This window comes from Amphiura filiformis, unplaced genomic scaffold (assembly GCF_039555335.1).
Source record: "Amphiura filiformis unplaced genomic scaffold, Afil_fr2py scaffold_46, whole genome shotgun sequence".
NCBI lineage: Eukaryota > Metazoa > Echinodermata > Ophiuroidea > Amphilepidida > Amphiuridae > Amphiura > Amphiura filiformis.
In genome coordinates, this window is record NW_027305510.1 from 622,153 (window position 1) to 645,445 (window position 23,293).

The following is a 23,293-nucleotide window of genomic DNA, read 5'->3' on the forward strand; positions in this document are numbered from 1 at the left end:
ACTTAATAAGAGTGAATGTAGCTGGGATGAAAAGCCAACCATCAATTGAAAATTTGGCCTTTCATATTAAGATGTAGATTTTTTCCCAAAAAAGATTGCTAGAAAAATTTTTTCCTGTACAAATGAATACTGAATTTTTTTTTGTATTTTCGCAAATTGCAAAATATTTACATATTTTGTTGATTTTTTGGGTCATTTCAACAACAAAAAAAGCCCGACCGACCGACCCTATTTTAAAGGTCGTCCGCCCGTAGAACAGGGGTTTTTTTTCGTCGCCTAAGACATTTTTTTGGTCGGTTTGGGGGAAAAAATCTGTATCTTCAATACAAAAGGTCACAATTTTCATATGATGGACGGCTTTTTATCCCAGCTACATACACATATCATTAGATTTATACAATTTACTTCGAGGACTGTTAAATTTCAAAAATATCAATTTTTAATCTTTTTGCCATGAACTGTGTATTATATTCGCGAATTAAAAAAAAAAAAAAAAATTATTTGATATCAGAAGGATATTCCTCGTTTCCAAAATGCAATTGGATGTCTGATGTGCTCTCAGGTCCCACAAAATAATGAAAACATAACGGTATATAAAACAAATATTGACTCTATTACAGGCATGAGAATTTTCAGTTTAAAAACTGAATTCAGTTTTTTATAGTCAAAATTTCCGCAACTTTATTTAATTTCAGCCTGTATTTGGTACTTTTTGCCCAATTTCACGCAAGCATTTTCAGTTTTTTCAGGTTTTTTTAGGAAAGTGCAGTCTCATGCCTGCTATTATTCGGGACATGGTTAAGATTATAGGCCCGCGGTGATCTCAAAACCATGCTATGACCCTTGGCTGCGCCTCGGGTAATAGCTTGGTTTAGAGATCACCTTGGGCCTATAATCTTAACCATGCCCCTCATAGCAGTCAATATTTGTAAAATATGGCATGTAAATACCAAAAAGTTTCTTCTCCCTTTCCATAGTTAAACCAGGTCTAAATGTGACCATGACCGGTCCAACTTGTTTTATGCATATGGACTTCAGTGTTTCCAATAGTAGGTGTGGCTTAGATGAACACACTATAGCTAAAATAATAGTTTCTCGATCATGAGCGTATGAATCTACTGCGTGCACTGCGTAATGTCGCAAGTTTAGTGGAATGACATGATAGCGTGATCGATTGTGCACGCACAGGAAATGCAGCGCTACCCAAAGCGTGTGTGGTAGGCGTTGTACGCACGACGCAATTGTCATTGCGTGCCTATTGAGCTCTCATGATCTAGAAACTATTATTTTAGCTATAGTCGTTTCATGCCATGGTGGTAACAATAGTGAGTGCATTATAACTCAAATTCATTAATTGGTGGTGTGATTGGGATCTAGTTAGCCCATGTATATTTGTGATGCAGCACATCAAAAGGAGGGAATTTGTGGCAAAGTGCGTTTCAAGATATAGATTAAAATAGACAGAAAAAAAATAAGGAAAATAATAAGAATTTGGGATACAATTTCACTATGAATGCCTTGATCAATTTGAGCAAATGAGGTGCCATTTTAAAGCTTGCAAAATGCTTTCAAAGCAAAAATACTCAAAATTGACTTCACCTGCAAAGTCCCCCCCCCACCCCTCTCGATGTGCTGTGTCACATTTAATTAATTTCTTATAATAATTTCCTTGCTCAAGTTATATATTTTCAAGTGTCAAGCTCAGATTGGAGAGTATAGAGGCCGTCAGCGTGACGTCAAATGCCGCCATCTTGTGGGTACACTCTGTGATGTTCGTTCGATCTCCATGCGTGAACAGCAAAATCACCGCGTTGATGCGTGATAACAACTGCGTGGCAAGCTGCGCCATGCGTGTATTGTCCGACGAATGAACACGCAGATCATTTTTACAAGATGGCGAAAGGCTGAAGACCTCTATTATGTCCATCTGTTACGGTATATGGAATGTTCATTTGAAGTGATTGTATCCATGCAAACATATCAAAATCTTGTAAGCTTGATGGGAAAGTTCTCTGTGATGAGATGATCATCATGTAGTACCACCACTAAGTTGATCTCAAATTCTGAAATAAAACAACAAATGTGATTGGTTAATCATTGTTAATTACATGATTTATTCATCTGAGTAACCAATCCAAATAGAGGTTTAAGATCTCTTTGTAAATTACTTCACCCGGACTACTCCTCTCAATGTAATGAACTGGTTTAATCCATTTAAAATCTACACTCCCCCTGTGGAAGATCTTGGAAAATATTCTGCATGGGGATCGACTATGCATTTCAAATGGAATGAGCACATTAGGCAACTTTAAATTCCATGCACTGTCTAAAGATTCAACCTGAAACTTCCAGAGAGAGAGAGTGAGTTTCTAATATTTCAAATTCATACTTCCCCTGTGGAAGATATTTCCAAAATCTTCCACTATGGGAGTGGACTTTAAATGGATTAGTCCGCTGAAGCCCAAACTTTGATTAGGGGGTATCATACGTGACCAAAGATGCACTTAAAAAGGGTATATTATTCATGATCAGGTACTATACGTAATCATGAATAGGGTATCAAAAACACCCAAATCTGAAAAAGATGTATTTGGGATCTGGTTGAAAAGAAGGTATTCCTAGGTTTTTTTGGCTGTACACTGACGTCCCAAGTTCTGATTCGTACACAGTGAAAGGCACAGAAATCAAAATAAAATGGGACTAGATTTCGTTTGAATGTATCACTTGCTTGAGGGAATGCCAATACTTGTTTCAGGTGGGAAATGATGTTTATACTTAAGGAGTGCAATTTCAGTACTCGCAAATACTTGTTTAGGATTTTTTTGAGACATATGGTCATGCACGATGCCACTAACCAGGGCCCCACCACACTAAAAAGCTTAAAAGAACTTTATTCCTTTAATTTGGTTCACCCAAAATTCGGTAGTGACGTCAATGCTTTTTCACGGTTGCGCCGCAAGCGTGCTGACAAACCGCCCCTGTACGTGTGCGTGTACACCCAGGGCGTTTAACTTTACGCGAGCGATTCGATACTGCGGCAGGCGAAATACGCACGTACGTCACTATCGAACTTGAGGTGAACCAAATTATAATCAGCTAAATATGGGCTATTCCAGTTGAAATCCATACAGCCTATGGAAGACATCACCTTAATCTCCCACACAGATGGTGTAGTTTTCAAACGAGGTTGCCTGAATATGTGACTCAATTTGAAATCTGCACTCCCTGTGTGAGAGATTAAGTTCATGTATTTCATATGGGGTGTATGGATTTTAACTGGAATAGTCCAATGTACACTGGAAACATAATGTCTTCTCATCTTACCAACTTTAAAATTACTAGTTGCTAACGTAGGACAAGTAAAGAGTCTAGAGAACACCATATAGATGGGGATAGTCAGCCCTCTACACACACTTACCAACTTTGAAATTACTAATTGTGGGATAGGCTTTTACGACGGGAATTCATAACAATTAGTGGGTTTTTAGCGGGTTCGCCGTCGGACAAGTTTAGCACTGTTCTAAACTTGTCCGACGGCGAACCCGCTAAAAACCCACTAATTGTTTGAATTACTAGTTGTAAACTGGAACCTAATGACTTCACATCTACACTTACCAACTTTGAAATTACTAGTTGCTAACGTAGGACATGTAAAGAGTCTAGGGAACACCATATAGATAGGAATAGTCAGCCCTCTACACACATCACCTTCACCTATCTGGATATTCTGGATTTCAGTAGCTGAAAATCAAATGGAGCAAATTACATGAAGATGATATGGTTGAAGTACATTTTCAAGAATTCAAGGGTAGGGGATTTAGACCTGTATGTGCACCACACAGTGTCAACACCCTGTATTATAAATATTTTTTTCCATACAGCTCAATACTCCGTTGAAATCAATATTCTATTATTGACACAGATAAAGAAAGTTTCCATATGCATTGTGTTATAGGACGTGCGCCTGGAATTTAACTAAATGGGCTAAACGCGTTCCTTTATACCTATAAAGTATAATTGTCATTCTCAAAATTAAATATATCTCAATTTTTACATTGGATTTCAAATTTTTTACATTAAAAATGCAGTAAAAGATATCCACAGCAAGCTGCAAGGCCCCGCTAATTAGTGTACTGCTTTTCGAGTGAGTGTACTGGAAACAAAACCCTGGTTTTACCTGAAAACAAATTTTTTCTTGTAATAGAAACATCATATGGGGTACTAGAGCATGCACAAATCGTAATAATGTGTAGAATATAGAAACGCTGTGGTATCTCATATGATAGTCATGGTATGCTTAGCCTGAGTCGCTCGGCCTATCTCGAACAAAATCGCGATGCGTAGCTGTTAAAAAACGAGAGGATTCGCTATACTATCACGGCAATTTTTAACACAAAGATATAGGGATGATGACGATGTGCACCATCCACAGAATTAGAGAAAGAGAATCAGGACTTGATCGCCATCTTTATACAGGCATGGAGCAACAAGAGCACCAATGGTGCTGTAGCTCATTTTCCCTAATTAAATATGCAAATTAGTTAATTAATATGCTTAACATTTGAGTATTTTTTGTTTATATCAATTACTTTGTACCAAGTTCTAAATTTCTATGATCTTCACACAAAAACAAATTACACCTGTCTCACCTTAATATAAACCAGGGCCAAATTTTTACGAGCTGCATAGTCAATAAGATAACAATAAGGTTAATTGGACCACTAAGTACTTATCTTGGAGACAAACATCTGGGTGAGAAGGAAAACTAGAAACAATTATATTGAGGGTTTAGGACCATACACTGCAAACCCAAAGTGCCTATATTTCAGCAGATCCTCTAAAATTGGTTTGGCAGTAACAATGAGGGATTAATTACTAAATATAGGCACAAATTTAGACCACTATTTGGGGAGTATACAATCCAGAAGATCAGACCTCAAATGTAGTCTGATAAATAGACTCAAAATTAGACACTATAAGCCCAAAACAGCATTGGGTGCATTTTACACATGGGTGGTTCTGGAATAAGAAACAAACATGGGTATCATTATGGGCTCTTATAAATCATTGCAAAGGAGCAATTTCCATGGATTTCAATGGTGATGTTATTAATAGTATTATTTGAGCAGTAATTTTACATAGTTGTACAACAATCAACATTGAATAATAGTTAGTGATCTTCAGAAAAAGTGTATAACAAACCAATTGGGAGGGAGCTAGCAGACCATGAATGTGTCTATAATAATTGTTTCCATAAGTAATTTTGTCCAGTATCAGTTTTAAGGCTAATACTCTAGATTCATATCTAATCTCCAATACTAGAAGTTTTGCTGAATTTAGACGTTCTGGGTTTGCAGTGATAGCTGCTCCATAGACATTTGGGTAATTTCTGCATTCTATATTGTACACATTTTACACCTGGCAGCTATTGCAGATAGGGTTTTCTTGCCCTAAACCCCTAATGTGTACTTTATCTCTTATATACAAAATTGTAAAAACACATCTAGGTAGGGTTTATGCAATAGCTGTCAAGTGCTTTATTTTTAAGATTATGTATAGGGTAGCTATTGCAGATACGACCTTCTCGATATAATTACTTTCACAACATGTTTGCCTGACCTAATTAAGTGTATTTAATTAGCTCTCAGTTTATTTGCTCAGTATTTTATGACTGCTAAGCCTTTATAGTTGTTTACTGGTCCCCCCAAACCTCCCAATTGGAAAAATTACACATTATTAGCACATAGCAGCACCATTGAGTTATTAGTTAGCCTTGGTGCAATATCTATGGACTTGCAAAATTTATGGCAAGCAACACTGAAAAGCAAACATTGAAGCCGCACGGAAGCAACAAAATTCAACATCTCTTTTACAAAATCGCCAGATCAAGGAGTTTGAACAGTGTTTGTAATATGATCAGCACCACAAACAGTCTGCAAAGGAGACTATATTCTATGAAATTTGGTAAAAATTTTCGTAACAAAATGCTCCAAAAATCACACTTTCCGTCCGAATTTTCCTTGCTAAATAAGTAACAATCATGAACGATCATGCAAAGATCGCTCCCTAAAATTACCACATCCATTGCTCAAACGATGTAGCAAGAGAAAGTAAAAACATACAGAAATCCGGACTATGCCTATAGTTCATTGCTTACGCAATGAGCTAAAAATTGGGGGCATTCCGATTCCCTCGGAATACGCTTATTCCGATTCCCTCGGAATACGCTCGAGGCATTCATTGTCATGCAAGCGCGACATGGATGATAGGCGCATTTGAAAGACGCACTTGATGCGACCTGCACACGAGTTTCAGATGAGACACAGAATTGTTTTTGTTCGTCTCTGCGCACCGTCGGCAAGGACCCAAATACCCCTAATTTTCTCCCCATAGCTGACACCGCGATTGTACGTGGCAGTATAGGGAGTCCCGGTTCTCCTTCTCTATATCTGTGGCACCATCCAAACATGTTATACTGTGTCTTGTCTCAAGTTGAGAGTGCCGTCAGTGATAAATAATGTGGTTGCGCAGACAAACCACACTTCTATGCGTGTGTATGTGCCCCAGGGATTAGATTATCTTGCATACACGATGCTAAACTGTCACTGCGGCATCCATCGTGGCGTTACTCTCAACTTGAGGCAAGACATACACTATAGCCAAGGAGAGTCTACACTTCCCATTATAAAAGATAGAGCTGCCCTAAAAAAAAAACCAATGATTTATAGTATGCTATGCACAGGCACAACTATGTTCCCGTGTCTTTGCCTCACACAGTGACAGGATCAAGTCTTGAATGATATAATATGTCAATGAACAACAGGTGAAGAGGGTATTCTTGAATACAACTCCACAGAATCATTCCCAGGGCCTAGATTTTGTCTTGGTTTGCGAGAATCAAAATCCATCATAGTCACTACACTGATTGTATGATACAATGAGAGAAGTTGATTCTTGCAACCAAATCTTCGAAATCTAAGCCCTGATTCTTCCAGATTCTGGTGCCAGGGTCTGACACAAAATTTGCCCAGATTTGATGACTGAGGGCGCCAGTCTAGCAGCGTTGTATTTACCAAGTGTAGTGGAGTAAAATGCTCCCCCATTTTGAACAACCTGCTACACAAATTTAAGCTTGTATAGCAATTTTTACAATGTAAACATATGCTAATATCATAATAAAGAACATCACCTAAATTTTTTGCTAAAAATTGCTATGCAAATTTTTCGAGGTAAATCAAACGCTGCAGTCTAGTGTAACCATTTTTATATCATTTGAAGTCACTTACCATCTCTAGCATAGCCTTCTGCGCAGCCACATGTTTCCACTCTAACCAGTTGTATTTCCACAGATTTAATTGGTGCATCACACTGCTCTATTACTACATGACCTGTCAAGGGATTCTTGATGCAGCATACGGCGGAGTCTAATCTACCTTTCACACAGAACTTTGGAAGACCACCCTTCTGTAAAAGGAAAAGATTCAATGACCATTAACAATCTTTCATAAACTCTTCGATAGCGAGAACCAATCAGAGCAAGCGTTAGAAAAATCCAAACCATGCATGGGTGTGTCTAATTGCACTCCGCGTGCTACGCGCTGTGTTTCGCGCGCGTATGCGTCGCGTAGGATTGATTCATTTTTTGGGCGGGTTGATGCATTTATATTTGGTTCTATTTTCCAATATTTTTGGAGATAATTTTGTTAAAAATCACGAGTTTTTTTCTTCTCGTGTATGAAATAGGTTAAAGAACTTGTATTACTTGTTGCTCGATAAATTAGACAAAATAATGCACTTGCGCCGATGTTGATGCGTCTAATGCACTCCACCCTTCGGGGCTCGTGCATTAGACGTATCAACATCAGCGCGCGTGCATTATTTTGTCTAATTTCTCTCCCAACAAGTAATGCGCGTTCATTAACCTATAAGTAATGAAAGGACAGCTTAGGCTAATGGTTAGGGTACTTGCCTTTGGTGCATGAGGTCTAAGGTTCAATTCCTGGTGGTGGCAACTTACTGGCAGGGGGGTCGGATGGGATTATGCAATAATGCCATTTTTGAAGTCGCCATTGGATTAACACATAATCATGAAATATTCACAAACAATTCTAAATGTGTAATGTAGTGCTAAAGCACCAAACTGTAAGAATATTATTTTTCAATTCAACTGCTAACCGTCTATTTTGAACGGGATGTCATGCTTCTAAGTTCTACATGTAGTTTCATCAGCCTTGTATGTCACATGTCCTATACCACCTGACTTACTGGGGTATATGTCTTCAAACAAAGTGGTAATTGAATTGGTAACATCAAAGAATAATTCAGACTGCCATCCTTGTGTTAAATTTATAATTGGTTGCCTGAACCATGAGAGTACACCATTCTTCAGAGGGGATGTTATTTAGAGAATCATACCTATACAATACATGTATATAATGACTGTCAGTTTTGAAAAGTGTAGGGCATTTAAACCAATACTAATCTTGTTTGTACTCAATTTAATACATTTTTCAAGCTGATTCCAAATATGGTCATGAAAATGTACAATTCCGACATTTTTAAAAGAAATTTTAAAGAAAATTTGGAACTTGTCTGCAGTCGACACCCATGTGGTGAGGATTGAGATACTTACATCTTTAACATTCTGTAATGACTCTGGTGTTATTGTGAATGGAACTGCTTTAGGCTGTGCTTTCTCCTTCTGATCTTTATATTCCAAAATAAACTCTACTGTTTTACCAAGGTCCTTAGCTAGCAATGGCCTCTTCATTTCTACTTTGATGGTATACTGTAATAGAAAGATAAGGGAGCGGTCATTGTTTATGCCAGGAGGGGAATGCAAAATAAACTCTACTGTTTTACTAATGTCAAACCAGAAAGAATCTCTTCATTTCTATTTTGATGGTATACTGTAATAGAAAGATAAGGGAGCGGTCAATGTTTATGCCAGGAGGGGGACGCAAAATAAACTCTACTGTTTTTCCAAGGTCCTTAGCTAGCAATGGCTCTTTCATTTCTACTTTGCTGGTATACTGTAATATAAAGATAAGGGAGTGGTCAATGTTTATGCCATAATCTGGTATTGCTCTGAAACAATATTATATCATACCTGGACATTAACAAACACTCCGTGATATGTTTCATACAGTGATTTGTTAACTTTGGGTTTCATACCTCATCCAATATAATCTGGTATTGCTCTCAAACCATCCAATATTATATCATACCTGGACATTAACAAACACTCCATGATATGTTTCATAAAGTGATTTGTTAACTTTGGGTTTTAATGGCAATTCAAATGGAATCTCTGTCTTCCCTGCTGGAATCTTGCCTGGTTTGGAGACGGGTACAATATAGTTGAGAAGCTGTATTGGCTGTAAAAACAATGTGAAAAATAATTAGGTTCACTTAATATGTTCCCAGATAAAAAGATAATTGTTTGGCTTTTGAGTTTTGACAGAGGGGTTGTTTATCAGGGCTCAAAGAATACAGGGGCCATGAGGTAATGGGGCGATTCTCTCAGGTAGCGGCTGCAAAATGAGCAATACTCAATGGAAACGGGCAATTTGTCTCAACAAAATTGATTTCAAAACAGTCATGTAAGGGATGCTTAGAAAATGTACATATTTTTTGTATTAAATCACCAGCCCATCTCAGTTTCACTCAGGGATCATTCTATGTCATAATCCAATTGTACACATAACAGCTCATCAAGTTTTCATGTGATTTTAAAATTGAGAATGCTAGTCACAAAATTATGAAAATGGAACTAGTCTCTCTGACCAAGTTTCATAGTCAAATAATGTGGTAGAGCAATTGAAACTGCATGAACAATAGTCTGAATATCCAGTCCCAGATCAAAATATTCTTAAACTGACATCTGGGTCTGAACTGTTTCCCTTCGAAATCTTGATGGCAAACGGGACAAAAGACGCACATGAAAACACTTCACAGCTTTTTAATCCCCTATTCATATGATGTGTGAATCACTCTATTGTGGAACATCCTTCTGATACTTTAGTGTTTGGATTTAACCGGAACCATTTAGACAGGTCTTTTGTCTACCTCTCTGTTTGTAAACAGACAAGTATGACAAAATTGTCATCCTCGCTCAATAGAGGTTGTGCGTGAAATTATTGATTGGCTCCAAACAAAGGATTTGAACCGGTGTCCTTCACTGTAATCATGGCGTAGTGCATTTTGTTATGTATGTTAGAGGAACTGTCGTGGTAGATTGCAATCATGCTTTTGTTGAATGCATTTGAGTAGTGCACAACCTCTATAGGAATGTGGGCTGTACATCCACTACATAAACAAGACCTTACATTGAAAGCTTACTACATTGTACATCTGCCATGTTACTTACTTTGAGTGAGTTATAGAAAGCTTCAAAGAGACCAACACTCTTAGAGCTGAGTTGTAAATTAACAGAGCCATCTACTGTCAGCGTAATGCCTTGATGTTGTACATCTGATTTGCTTGCAACAACCACTACACCTGCTAGCGTGTCCTGAATATTAAACAAAAAGACACATTTTAGTAAAACTTCATTTTGTACATTATAAAGACCTACCACCTTGCAGTGTTTAAAAAGTTTTACAGAAATCCTAAACACTTGGATTTACAGTGTAAGTAATTAAACCGATCCTAACAAACTTGACATTCATGTCAACACGTTATTGCTTTGGTTTGTATACCTCATTTAATAAGTCAATACCCCCCAAATGAATCGTCACAGTTTCCAACATTTCAAAGATAGTCCCTTGACGTTGCTTAAGGGATATAGAATGAGTGTTTTGAGCGTTTCGACAGTATTTTTTGTCGGACATGAGAGTACATCAGACATATCGAATTGCATTCTGAATACGAAGAATGTCTTTCTGATATCAAATAATTTTCATTTTTTGAAATTCACGATCGATATAATACAAATTTTATGACACATTATTAAAATTTGATATTTTTCACATTTTTGATATATAACAGTCCTCGAAGTAAATTTTATAAATCTAATGATATGTTCTTTAAAAAGTGTATGTAGCTGGGAGGAAAAGCCAACGATCAATTGAAAATTGATTCTTTCGCATTGAAGACATACATTTTTTTTCCAAAAAAACCAAAACATTTTAGGTGTTTTGGTGAAAAAATTTATATCTTCAATGGTCGTGCATCTTGAATTCGCAATCAAAAAAAGGTGGCGACGTTACGTTTTTCCAAAGTCAACTCCAATTAAATTATGATATCTCTGCCAAGCAATAAGTTACTATCATGCTTGTGGTCTCATTTTATTGCTAAATAAAATGCACTTTCAACCCTCTAAAAAGAAATTCTTTAGCCTTTGTAATACTGACACTGTGCTTCATAGAATTCAGAATGGGCAGGGTGGCGGAGGTGGGGGATGTGGTACACACAAACTCTATGGGATTGATATTTTAGTGCATAATCTGCTTCTGTAAAGGCTGTAAATTGGATTTGGACTCTATTTAGCATCTAAAATACTCATGACCTTACAGCTAAACACTTCTACTAATAGTTTTTAATCATTTATGATTGGTTTAGTCTAGAAAATACAAACTTTTCATATACAAAACTACCCGTTTTCATATTAAACACTGTAGTAGGTAATGCGGATGTTACTGTAAAATTTTAATTACCTATCGTATCAAAGTCGAAGTATATTTTCTGAAGGGAAATTTAATGAGGAATCTAAATATGGACTTAATTTTTCTGTATGGGTTAGCAAAATGTTTTAGTTCAAAATATGTCAAATTGTAAAAAATTCCAACATACTTTGGGACACCCTGTATTCCGAGATTACTTAAGACAGCGTTCAAGCTTTGACTTACGTTTGGCGGACAAACCGTGAAAAAAGTATTTAGGGGTGAAAACAGTCAAAATTCTTAATTACTTAAATGTTATTAGGGGTAAAATGTGACATATTTTCAGATTTTGGCACTAAAACCCCTTATTTTTCACTGATTTTGAGAAAATTCATTTTTGGTCCAATTTTGGCGAAAATGGCCGTTTTGGGGTGACAAAAATTTTTACTTGCTAATTTCTTGTGAGTGTATGAACATGAAAACTATCAAATAGTGCCTAATTTTCTATGCTAATTGTGTAACAAGGGTACAACTGTGATATTAAAAGCATTGAATGGGATCAATATTTCTTTATTTTCGTAGCAGGGGTAGAAACTCAAAGGTTCGGGTGACAATTGATTTGGAAAAAAGTATAGGCCTAATATTTGCCTCATTTTCGATTTGAAAATGCCATATCTCCACAATGGATGTTTAAAATAAAGAAGTTGCCCTATTCTTTATAATGCTTTAGATACCCGGAACGTTACGTTTAAAGCAATTGAATTTATACAATAATATTGAAAACGTGTCCAAACGATAGGAAATGGGCCGTCATGGTCATTTCACAAATTTTCCACTCTTTCAAACTCAAATTTTACACAATAATACTAGTGTCAAAATGGTCCACCAAATGGCTTCAATTAGGTCTTCATTTTGCAAAAGTTTCTCACTTCTGAGGGGGGCACGCGCACATCCCCTTCAGACACTAGTCCGAATAATCAGTCCCAGAACAAAATATTAATTTCTGACATAATCGTGTTCTGGGTCTGAACTGTTTCCATATGAAATCTTGATGGCAAATTGGACAAAAGAAGCACATGGTTCTACTTGACAGCTTTTTAATCCCTATTCATGTTACGTGAATCATGCTATTGTGGACCATCCTTCTGATACTTGAGTGTTTGGACAAGCGGAACGGTCTTTTGTCTACCTCTCTGTTTGTAAACACGAATAGGAAAGATAGCGTAATAGTACGGCACTACTCAGACACCCCCTGCGTCGCGCAAGCGCGAAGGGATGACATCTTCATGGCCATATGGTTCGTCGCCCTCTAGAAATCTCATGTATTTTGTGCCCCCCGTATTTTTTCTCTCTGCTCTGGATCGATCCGCTTGTTCTTAAAAACCTGGCCTGGGTTTTCTGGCATGTATGACTGAATATCATTGACAGTAGATGAAGATTGAGCTTTGTTTCGCAGAATGCAGCCTGTATTGATATAATCATAGGATAATGCATGCATCATGATCACCGATCAAACTTGATTTATGTTGATAAGCTTAAAAATTGGTGCAAAATTATGCAACCATTCCTGATTCAGTTCAGTTTTGCACATCACAATTCACATTTCACAAAACTATCATGGAATCGTTGTCATGGTTCCCATCAATCACTAAATACTTACCCCTTCATTGTATATTTTGTTGACTTTTTTCAATCTGATATCAAGCACTGGTTGAGACATTGTGTTGATGTCTTGTGATCACTGCACTTGGATGTTTGTTGTTTGTTGACCCCGGAAGTGCAGCTGCCTGATGAAAACATACAAACGACTGCAATCAAAGACTACGTTAACAAAAGCTTCTTTTAAAAGGGAAAATGATGAGTACTAGTTGTGAACAGATGGGAGCCGCAGTTTATTCTTTTTGACGGCGGTGTTCATTCATTAAAGCCATAATGTACGATCTTATAATATGAAATTGGTTAATTTTTTTCAAACCTGTTTTTTTTGCATATTTGTAATGTCTACACATGTCCCAACTTGCACTTAAATGGAATCGGCCAAATTTGTTGCCTTTGTAGGTCAACAGAGCAAAGTTCAATATATTATCATAATTTAAAAAGTATGATAATATGTCCTCCCATAGAACTGCATGTTAAGGCCAAAATATCCAGTGGGGTTCTTTCACTTTACCTTGTTATTTCAACTTGAAATGGACAGCAACCCTTCCCAACAGTTATTACTAATATCATAGTATTTCAACACGTTTTGAATAAAGAATAACAAAATTCAAATTTGACGGAAATCGTACATTAAGGCTTGATTGTCAAACCCGTACACCAAATGACTTTAATTGCATGGGCCTTCCTTTATTTTGTGTCAAACTGTACACCAAATGACTTCAATTGGGCATTCCTTTATTTTGTGTCAAACTGTACACCAAATGACTTCAATTGAGCCTTCCTTTATTTTGTGTCAAACTGTACACCAAATGACTTCAATTGGGCCTTTCTTCATTTTGTGTCAAACCGTAGGCCTACACCAAATGACTTCAATTGGGCCTTCCTTCATTTTGTGTCAAACCATACACCAAATGACTTCAATTGGGCCTTCCTTCATTTTGTGTCAAACCGTACACCAAATGACTTCAATTGGGCATTCCTTTATTTTGTGTTAAACCGTACACCAAATGACTTCATTTGGGACTTCCTTTATTTTGTGTAAAACCGTACACCAAATGACTTCAATTGGGCCTTCCTTCATTTTGTGTCAAATAGTACACCAAATGACTTCAATTGGGCCTTCCTTTATTTTGTGTCAAACTGTACAGCAAATGACTTCAATTGGGCTTTCCTTTATTTTGTGTCAAACCGTGCACCAAATGATTTCAATTGGGCCATCCTTTATTTTGTGTTAAACAGTACACCAAATGACTTCAGTTGGGCCTTCCTTTATTTTGTGTCAACTGTACACTAAATGATTTCAATTGGGCCTTCCTTCATTTTGTGTCAAATAGTACACCAAATGACTTCAATTAGGCCTTCCTTTATTTTGTGTCAACCCGTACACCAAGTGATTTCAATTGGGCCTTCCTTCATTTTGTGTCAAACCGTACACATGATTTCAATTGGGCCTTCCTTGATTTTGTGTCAAACAGTACACCAAATGACTTCTATCATGTCTATTGGGCCTTCCTTTATTTTGTGTCAAACCGTACACCAAATGACTTCATTTGGGCCTTCCTTCATTTTGTGTCAAACCGTACACCAAATGACTTCAATTGGGCCTTCCTTCATTTTGTGTCAAATAGTACACCAAATGACTTCAATTGGGCCTTCCTTTATTTTGTGTCAACCCGTACACCAAGTGATTTCAATAGGGCCTTCCTTTATTTTGTGTCAAACCGTACACCAAATGATTTCAATTGGGCCATCCTTTATTTTGTGTTAAACAGTACACCAAATGACTTCAGTTGGGCCTTCCTTTATTTTGTGTCAACTGTACACTAAATGACTTCAATTGGGCCTTCCTTCATTTTGTGTCAAACCATACACCAAATGACTTCAGTTGGGCCTTCCTTCATTTTGTATCAAACCATACACCAAATGACTTCAATTGGGCCTTCCTTCATTTTGTGTCAAACCATACACCAAATGACTTCAATTGGGCCTTCCTTCATTTTGTGTCAAACCATACACCAAATGACTTCAGTTGGGCCTTCCTTCATTTTGTATCAAACCATACACCAAATGACTTCAATTGGACCTTCCTTCATTTTGTGTCAAACCATACACCAATGACTTCAATTGGGCCTTCCTTCATTTTGTGTCAACCATACACCAAATGATTTCAATTGGGCCTTCCTTCATTTTGTGTCAAACCATACACCAAATGACTTCAATTGGGCCTTCCTTCATTTTGTATCAAGTGATTTGAATTGGGCCTTCCTTTCTGTCAAACCGTACACCAAATGATTTTAATTGGGCCTTTCTTCATTTTGTGTCAAACCGTACACCAAATGATTTTAATTGGGCCTTCCTTCATTTTGTGTCACATAGTACACCAAATGACTTCAATTGGGCCTTCCTTTATTTTGTGTCAACCCGTACACCAAGTGATTTCAACAGGGCCTTCCTTTATTTTGTGTCAAACCGTACACCAAATGATTTCAATTGGGCCTTCCTTCATTTTGTGTCAAATAGTACACCAAATGACTTCAATTGGGCCTTCCTTTATTTTGTGTCAACCCGTACACCAAGTGATTTCAATAGGGCCTTCCTTTATTTTGTGTTAACCCGTACACCAATTGATTTCAATAGGGCCTTCCTTTATTTTGTGTCAAACCGTACACCAAATGACTTCAATTGGCCCTTCCTTTATTTTGTGTCAAACCATACACCAAATGACTTCAATTGGGCCTTCCTTCATTTTGTGTCAAACCGTACACCAAATGACTTCAATTGGGCCTTCCTTTATTTTGTGTCAAACAGTACACCAAATGACTTCAATTGGGCCTTCCTTCATTTTGTGTCAAACCGTACACCAAATGACTTCAATTGGGCCTTCCTTCATTTTGTGTCAACCATACACCAAATGATTTCAATTGGGCCTTCCTTCATTTTGTGTCAAACAGTACACCAAATGACTTCAATTGGGTCTTCATTCATTTTGTGTCAAATAGTACACCAAATGACTTCAATTGGGCCTTCCTTCATTAGTGTCAAACAGTAGGCCCTACACCAAGTGACTTCAATTGGGTCTTCATTCATTTTGTGTCAAATAGTACACCAAATGACTTCAATTGGGCCTTCCTTCATTAGTGTCAAACCGTACACCAAGTGATTTCAATTGGGCCTTCCTTCATTTTGTATCAAGTGATTTCAATTGGGCCTTCCTTTCTGTCAAACCGTACACCAAATGATTTTAATTGGGCCTTTCTTCATTTTGTGTCAAACCGTACACCAAATGATTTTAATTGGGCCTTCCTTCATTTTGTGTCAAATAGTACACCAAATGACTTCAATTGGGCCTTCCTTTATTTTGTGTCAAACTGTACAGCAAATGACTTCAATTGGGCTTTCCTTTATTTTGTGTCAAACCGTGCACCAAATGATTTCAATTGGGCCATCCTTTATTTTGTGTTAAACAGTACACCAAATGACTTCAGTTGGGCCTTCCTTTATTTTGTGTCAACTGTACACTAAATGACTTCAATTGGGCCTTCCTTCATTTTGTGTCAAACTATACACCAAATGACTTCAGTTGGGCCTTCCTTCATTTTGTATCAAACCATACACCAAATGACTTCAATTATTGGACCTTCCTTCATTTTGTGTCAAACCATACACCAATGACTTCAATTGGGCCTTCCTTCATTTTGTGTCAACCATACACCAAATGATTTCAATTGGGCCTTCCTTCATTTTGTGTCAAACCATACACCAAATGACTTCAATTGGGCCTTCCTTCATTTTGTATCAAGTGATTTGAATTGGGCCTTCCTTTCTGTCAAACCGTACACCAAATGATTTTAATTGGGCCTTCCTTCATTTTGTGTCAAATAGTACACCAAATGACTTCAATTGGGCCTTCCTTCATTTTGTGTCAAACCGTACACCAAATGACTTCAATTGGGCCTTCCTTTATTTTGTGTCAACCCGTACACCAAGTGATTTCAATAGGGCCTTCCTTTATTTTGTGTCAAACCGTACACCAAATGATTTCAATTGGGCCTTCCTTCATTTTGTGTCAAATAGTACACCAAATGACTTCAATTAGGCCTTCCTTTATTTTGTGTCAACCCGTACACCAAGTGATTTCAATTGGGCCTTCCTTCATTTTGTGTCAAACCGTACACCAAATGATTTCAATTGGGCCTTCCTTGATTTTGTGTCAAACAGTACACCAAATGACTTCTATTGGGCCTTCCTTTATTTTGTGTCAAACCGTACACCAAATGACTTCATTTGGGCCTTCCTTCATTTTGTGTCAAACCGTACACCAAATGACTTCAATTGGGCCTTCCTTCATTTTGTGTCAAATAGTACACCAAATGACTTCAATTGGGCCTTCCTTTATTTTGTGTCAACCCGTACACCAAGTGATTTCAATAGGGCCTTCCTTTATTTTGTGTCAAACCGTACACCAAATGATTTCAATTGGGCCATCCTTTATTTTGTGTTAAACAGTACACCAAATGACTTCAGTTGGGCCTTCCTTTATTTTGTGTCAACTGTACACTAAATGACTTCAATTGGGCCTTCCTTCATTTTGTGTCAAACCATACACCAAATGACTTCAGTTGGGCCTTCCTTCATTTTGTATCAAACCATACACCAAATGACTTCAATTGGGCCTTCCTTCATTTTGTGTCAAACCATACACCAAATGACTTCAATTGGGCCTTCCTTCATTTTGTGTCAAACCATACACCAAATGACTTCAGTTGGGCCTTCCTTCATTTTGTATCAAACCATACACCAAATGACTTCAATTGGACCTTCCTTCATTTTGTGTCAAACCATACACCAATGACTTCAATTGGGCCTTCCTTCATTTTGTGTCAACCATACACCAAATGATTTCAATTGGGCCTTCCTTCATTTTGTGTCAAACCATACACCAAATGACTTCAATTGGGCCTTCCTTCATTTTGTATCAAGTGATTTGAATTGGGCCTTCCTTTCTGTCAAACCGTACACCAAATGATTTTAATTGGGCCTTTCTTCATTTTGTGTCAAACCGTACACCAAATGATTTTAATTGGGCCTTCCTTCATTTTGTGTCACATAGTACACCAAATGACTTCAATTGGGCCTTCCTTTATTTTGTGTCAACCCGTACACCAAGTGATTTCAACAGGGCCTTCCTTTATTTTGTGTCAAACCGTACACCAAATGATTTCAATTGGGCCTTCCTTCATTTTGTGTCAAATAGTACACCAAATGACTTCAATTGGGCCTTCCTTTATTTTGTGTCAAAATGTACACCAAATGATTTCAATAGGGCCTTCCTTTATTTTGTGTTAACCCGTACACCAATTGATTTCAATAGGGCCTTCCTTTATTTTGTGTCAAACCGTACACCAAATGACTTCAATTGGCCCTTCCTTTATTTTGTGTCAAACCATACAAACTTTAATTGGGTCTTCCTTCATTTTGTGTCAAACCGTACACCAAATGACTTCAATTGGGCCTTCCTTTATTTTGTGTCAAACAGTACACCAAATGACTTCAATTGGGCCTTCCTTCATTTTGTGTCAAACCGTACACCAAATGACTTCAATTGGGCCTTCCTTCATTTTGTGTCAACCATACACCAAATGATTTCAATTGGGCCTTCCTTCATTTTGTGTCAAACAGTACACCAAATGACTTCAATTGGGTCTTCATTCATTTTGTGTCAAATAGTACACCAAATGACTTCAATTGGGCCTTCCTTCATTAGTGTCAAACAGTAGGCCCTACACCAAGTGACTTCAATTGGGTCTTCATTCATTTTGTGTCAAATAGTACACCAAATGACTTCAATTGGGCCTTCCTTCATTAGTGTCAAACCGTACACCAAGTGATTTCAATTGGGCCTTCCTTCATTTTGTATCAAGTGATTTCAATTGGGCCTTCCTTTCTGTCAAACCGTACACCAAATGATTTTAATTGGGCCTTTCTTCATTTTGTGTCAAACCGTACACCAAATGATTTTAATTGGGCCTTCCTTCATTTTGTGTCAAATAGTACACCAAATGACTTCAATTGGGCCTTCCTTTATTTTGTGTCAACCCGTACACCAAGTGATTTCAATTGGGCCTTCCTTCATTTTGTGTCAAACCGTACACCAAATGATTTCAATTGGGCCTTCCTTCATTTTGTGTCAAACCGTACACCAAATGACTTCAATTGGGCCTTCCTTTATTTTGTGTCAAACAGTACACCAAATGACTTCAATTGGGCCTTCCTTCATTTTGTGTCAAACCGTACACCAAATGACTTCAATTGGGCCTTCCTTCATTTTGTGTCAACCATACACCAAATGATTTCAATTGGGCCTTCCTTCATTTTGTGTCAAACAGTACACCAAATGACTTCAATTGGGTCTTCATTCATTTTGTGTCAAATAGTACACCAAATGACTTCAATTGGGCCTTCCTTCATTAGTGTCAAACAGTAGGCCCTACACCAAGTGACTTCAATTGGGTCTTCATTCATTTTGTGTCAAATAGTACACCAAATGATTTTAATTGGGCCTTCCTTCATTTTGTGTCAAATAGTACACCAAATGACTTCAATAGGGCCTTCCTTTATTTTGTGTCAACCCGTACACCAAGTGATTTCAATTGGGCCTTCCTTCATTTTGTGTCAAACCGTACACCAAATGATTTCAATTGGGCCTTCCTTGATTTTGTGTCAAACAGTACACCAAATGACTTCTATTGGGCCTTCCTTTATTTTGTGTCAAACCGTACACCAAATGATTTCAATTGGGCCTTCCTTCATTTTGTATCAAACAGTACACCAAATGACTTCATTTGGGCCTTCCTTCATTTTGTGTCAAATAGTACACCAAATGACTTCAATTGGGCCTTCCTTTATTTTGTGTCAAACCGTACACCAAATGACTTCAATTGGGTCTTCATTCATTTTGTGTCAAACAGTACACCAAATGACTTCAATTGGGCCTTCCTTCATTAGTGTCAAACAGTAGGCCCTACACCAAGTGACTTCAATTGGGTCTTCATTCATTTTGTGTCAAATAGTACACCAAATGACTTCAATTGGGCCTTCCTTCATTAGTGTCAAACCGTACACCAAGTGATTTCAATTGGGCCTTCCTTTATTTTGTGTCAAACCGTACACCAAATGACTTCAATTGGGTCTTCATTCATTTTGTGTCAAACAGTACACCAAATGACTTCAATTGGGCCTTCCTTCATTAGTGTCAAACTGTAGGCCCTACACCAAGTGACTTCAATTGGGTCTTCATTCATTTTGTGTCAAATAGTACACCAAATGACTTCAATTGGGCCTTCCTTCATTAGTGTCAAACCGTACACCAAGTGATTTCAATTGGGCCTTCCTTTATTTTGTGTCAAACCGTACACCAAATGACTTCAATTGGGTCTTCATTCATTTTGTGTCAAACAGTACACCAAGTGATTTCAATTGGGCCTTCCTTTCTGTCAAACCGTACACCAAATGATTTTAATTGGGCCTTTCTTCATTTTGTGTCAAACCGTACACCAAATGATTTTAATTGGGCCTTCCTTCATTTTGTGTCAAACCGTACACCAAATGATTTCAATTGGGCCTTCCTTCATTTTGTGTCAAACCGTACACCAAATGACTTCAATTGGGCCTTCCTTTATTTTGTGTCAAACAGTACACCAAATGACTTCAATTGGGCCTTCCTTCATTTTGTGTCAAACCGTACACCAAATGACTTCAATTGGGCCTTCCTTCATTTTGTGTCAACCATACACCAAATGATTTCAATTGGGCCTTCCTTCATTTTGTGTCAAACAGTACACCAAATGACTTCAATTGGTCTTCATTCATTTTGTGTCAAATAGTACACCAAATGACTTCAATTGGGCCTTCCTTCATTAGTGTCAAACAGTAGGCCCTACACCAAGTGACTTCAATTGGGTCTTCATTCATTTTGTGTCAAATAGTACACCAAATGATTTTAATTGGGCCTTCCTTCATTTTGTGTCAAATAGTACACCAAATGACTTCAATTGGGCCTTCCTTTATTTTGTGTCAACCCGTACACCAAGTGATTTCAATTGGGCCTTCCTTCATTTTGTGTCAAACCGTACACCAAATGATTTCAATTGGGCCTTCCTTGATTTTGTGTCAAACAGTACACCAAATGACTTCTATTGGGCCTTCCTTTATTTTGTGTCAAACCGTACACCAAATGATTTCAATTGGGCCTTCCTTCATTTTGTATCAAACAGTACACCAAATGACTTCATTTGGGCCTTCCTTCATTTTGTGTCAAATAGTACACCAAATGACTTCAATTGGGCCTTCCTTTATTTTGTGTCAAACCGTACACCAAATGACTTCAATTGGGTCTTCATTCATTTTGTGTCAAACAGTACACCAAATGACTTCAATTGGGCCTTCCTTCATTAGTGTCATACAGTAGGCCCTACACCAAGTGACTTCAATTGGGTCTTCATTCATTTTGTGTCAAATAGTACACCAAATGACTTCAATTGGGCCTTCCTTCATTAGTGTCAAACCGTACACCAAGTGATTTCAATTGGGCCTTCCTTTATTTTGTGTCAAACCGTACACCAAATGACTTCAATTGGGTCTTCATTCATTTTGTGTCAAACAGTACACCAAATGACTTCAATTGGGCCTTCCTTCATTAGTGTCAAACTGTAGGCCCTACACCAAGTGACTTCAATTGGGTCTTCATTCATTTTGTGTCAAATAGTACACCAAATGACTTCAATTGGGCCTTCCTTCATTAGTGTCAAACCGTACACCAAGTGATTTCAATTGGGCCTTCCTTTATTTTGTGTCAAACCGTACACCAAATGACTTCAATTGGGTCTTCATTCATTTTGTGTCAAACAGTACACCAAATGACTTCAATTGGGCCTTCCTTCATTAGTGTCAAACTGTAGGCCCTACACCAAGTGACTTCAATTGGGTCTTCATTCATTTTGTGTCAAACCGTACACCAAATGATTTTAATTGGGCCTTTCTTCATTTTGTGTCAAACCGTACACCAAATGATTTTAATTGGGCCTTCCTTCATTTTGTGTCAAATAGTACACCAAATGACTTCAATTGGGCCTTCCTTTATTTTGTGTCAACCGTACACCAAATGATTTCAATTGGGCCTTCCTTCATTTTGTGTCAAACCGTACACCAAATGATTTCAATTGGGCCTTCCTTCATTTTGTATCAAACAGTACACCAAATGACTTCATTTGGGCCTTCCTTTATTTTGTGTCAAACCGTACACCAAATGACTTCAATTGGGCCTTCCTTCATTTTGTGTCAAATAGTACACCAAATGACTTCAATTGGGCCTTCCTTTATTTTGTGTCAAACTGTACACCAAATTACTTCAATTGGGCTTTCCTTTATTTTGTGTCAAACCGTACACCAAATGATTTCAATTGGGCCATCCTTTATTTTGTGTTAAACAGTACACCAAATGACCTCAGTTGGGCCTTCCTTTATTTTGTGTCAAACTGTACACCAAATGACTTCAATTGGGCCTTCCTTCATTTTGTGTCAAACCATACACCAAATGACTTCAATTGGGCCTTCCTTCATTTTGTGTCAAACCGTACACCAAATGACTTCAATTGGGCCTTCCTTTATTTTGTGTCAAACAGTACACCAAATGACTTCAATTGGGCCTTCCTTCATTTTGTGTCAAACCGTACACCAAATGACTTCAATTGGGCTTTCCTTCATTTTGTGTCAACCATACACCAAATTATTTCAATTGGGCCTTCCTTCATTTTGTGTCAAACAGTACACCAAATGACTTCAATTGGGTCTTCATTCATTTTGTGTCAAATAGTACACCAAATGACTTCAATTGGGCCTTCCTTCATTAGTGTCAAACAGTAGGCCCTACACCAAGTGACTTCAATTGGGTCTTCATTCATTTTGTGTCAAATAGTACACCAAATGACTTCAATTGGGCCTTCCTTCATTAGTGTCAAACCGTACACCAAGTG

General features: G+C 37.7%; 1 protein-coding gene across 1 annotated transcript; it reads right to left on the reverse strand.

The window, feature by feature from the left end:
• Positions 1–803: 803 nt before the first annotated feature.
• LOC140144259 (vacuolar protein sorting-associated protein 26C-like) lies at positions 804–13,398 on the reverse strand. The gene is made up of 7 exons (XM_072166080.1): positions 13,264–13,398; positions 10,370–10,513; positions 9,228–9,377; positions 8,633–8,788; positions 7,287–7,464; positions 3,616–3,741; positions 804–2,063 (listed from the first exon to the last, which is right to left on the reverse strand). The coding sequence occupies exons 1-7, from the start codon at positions 13,321–13,323 to the stop codon at positions 1,981–1,983; spliced, it is 897 nt and encodes a 298-aa protein (XP_072022181.1). The 5' UTR covers positions 13,324–13,398; the 3' UTR covers positions 804–1,980.
• Positions 13,399–23,293: the final 9,895 nt, after the last annotated feature.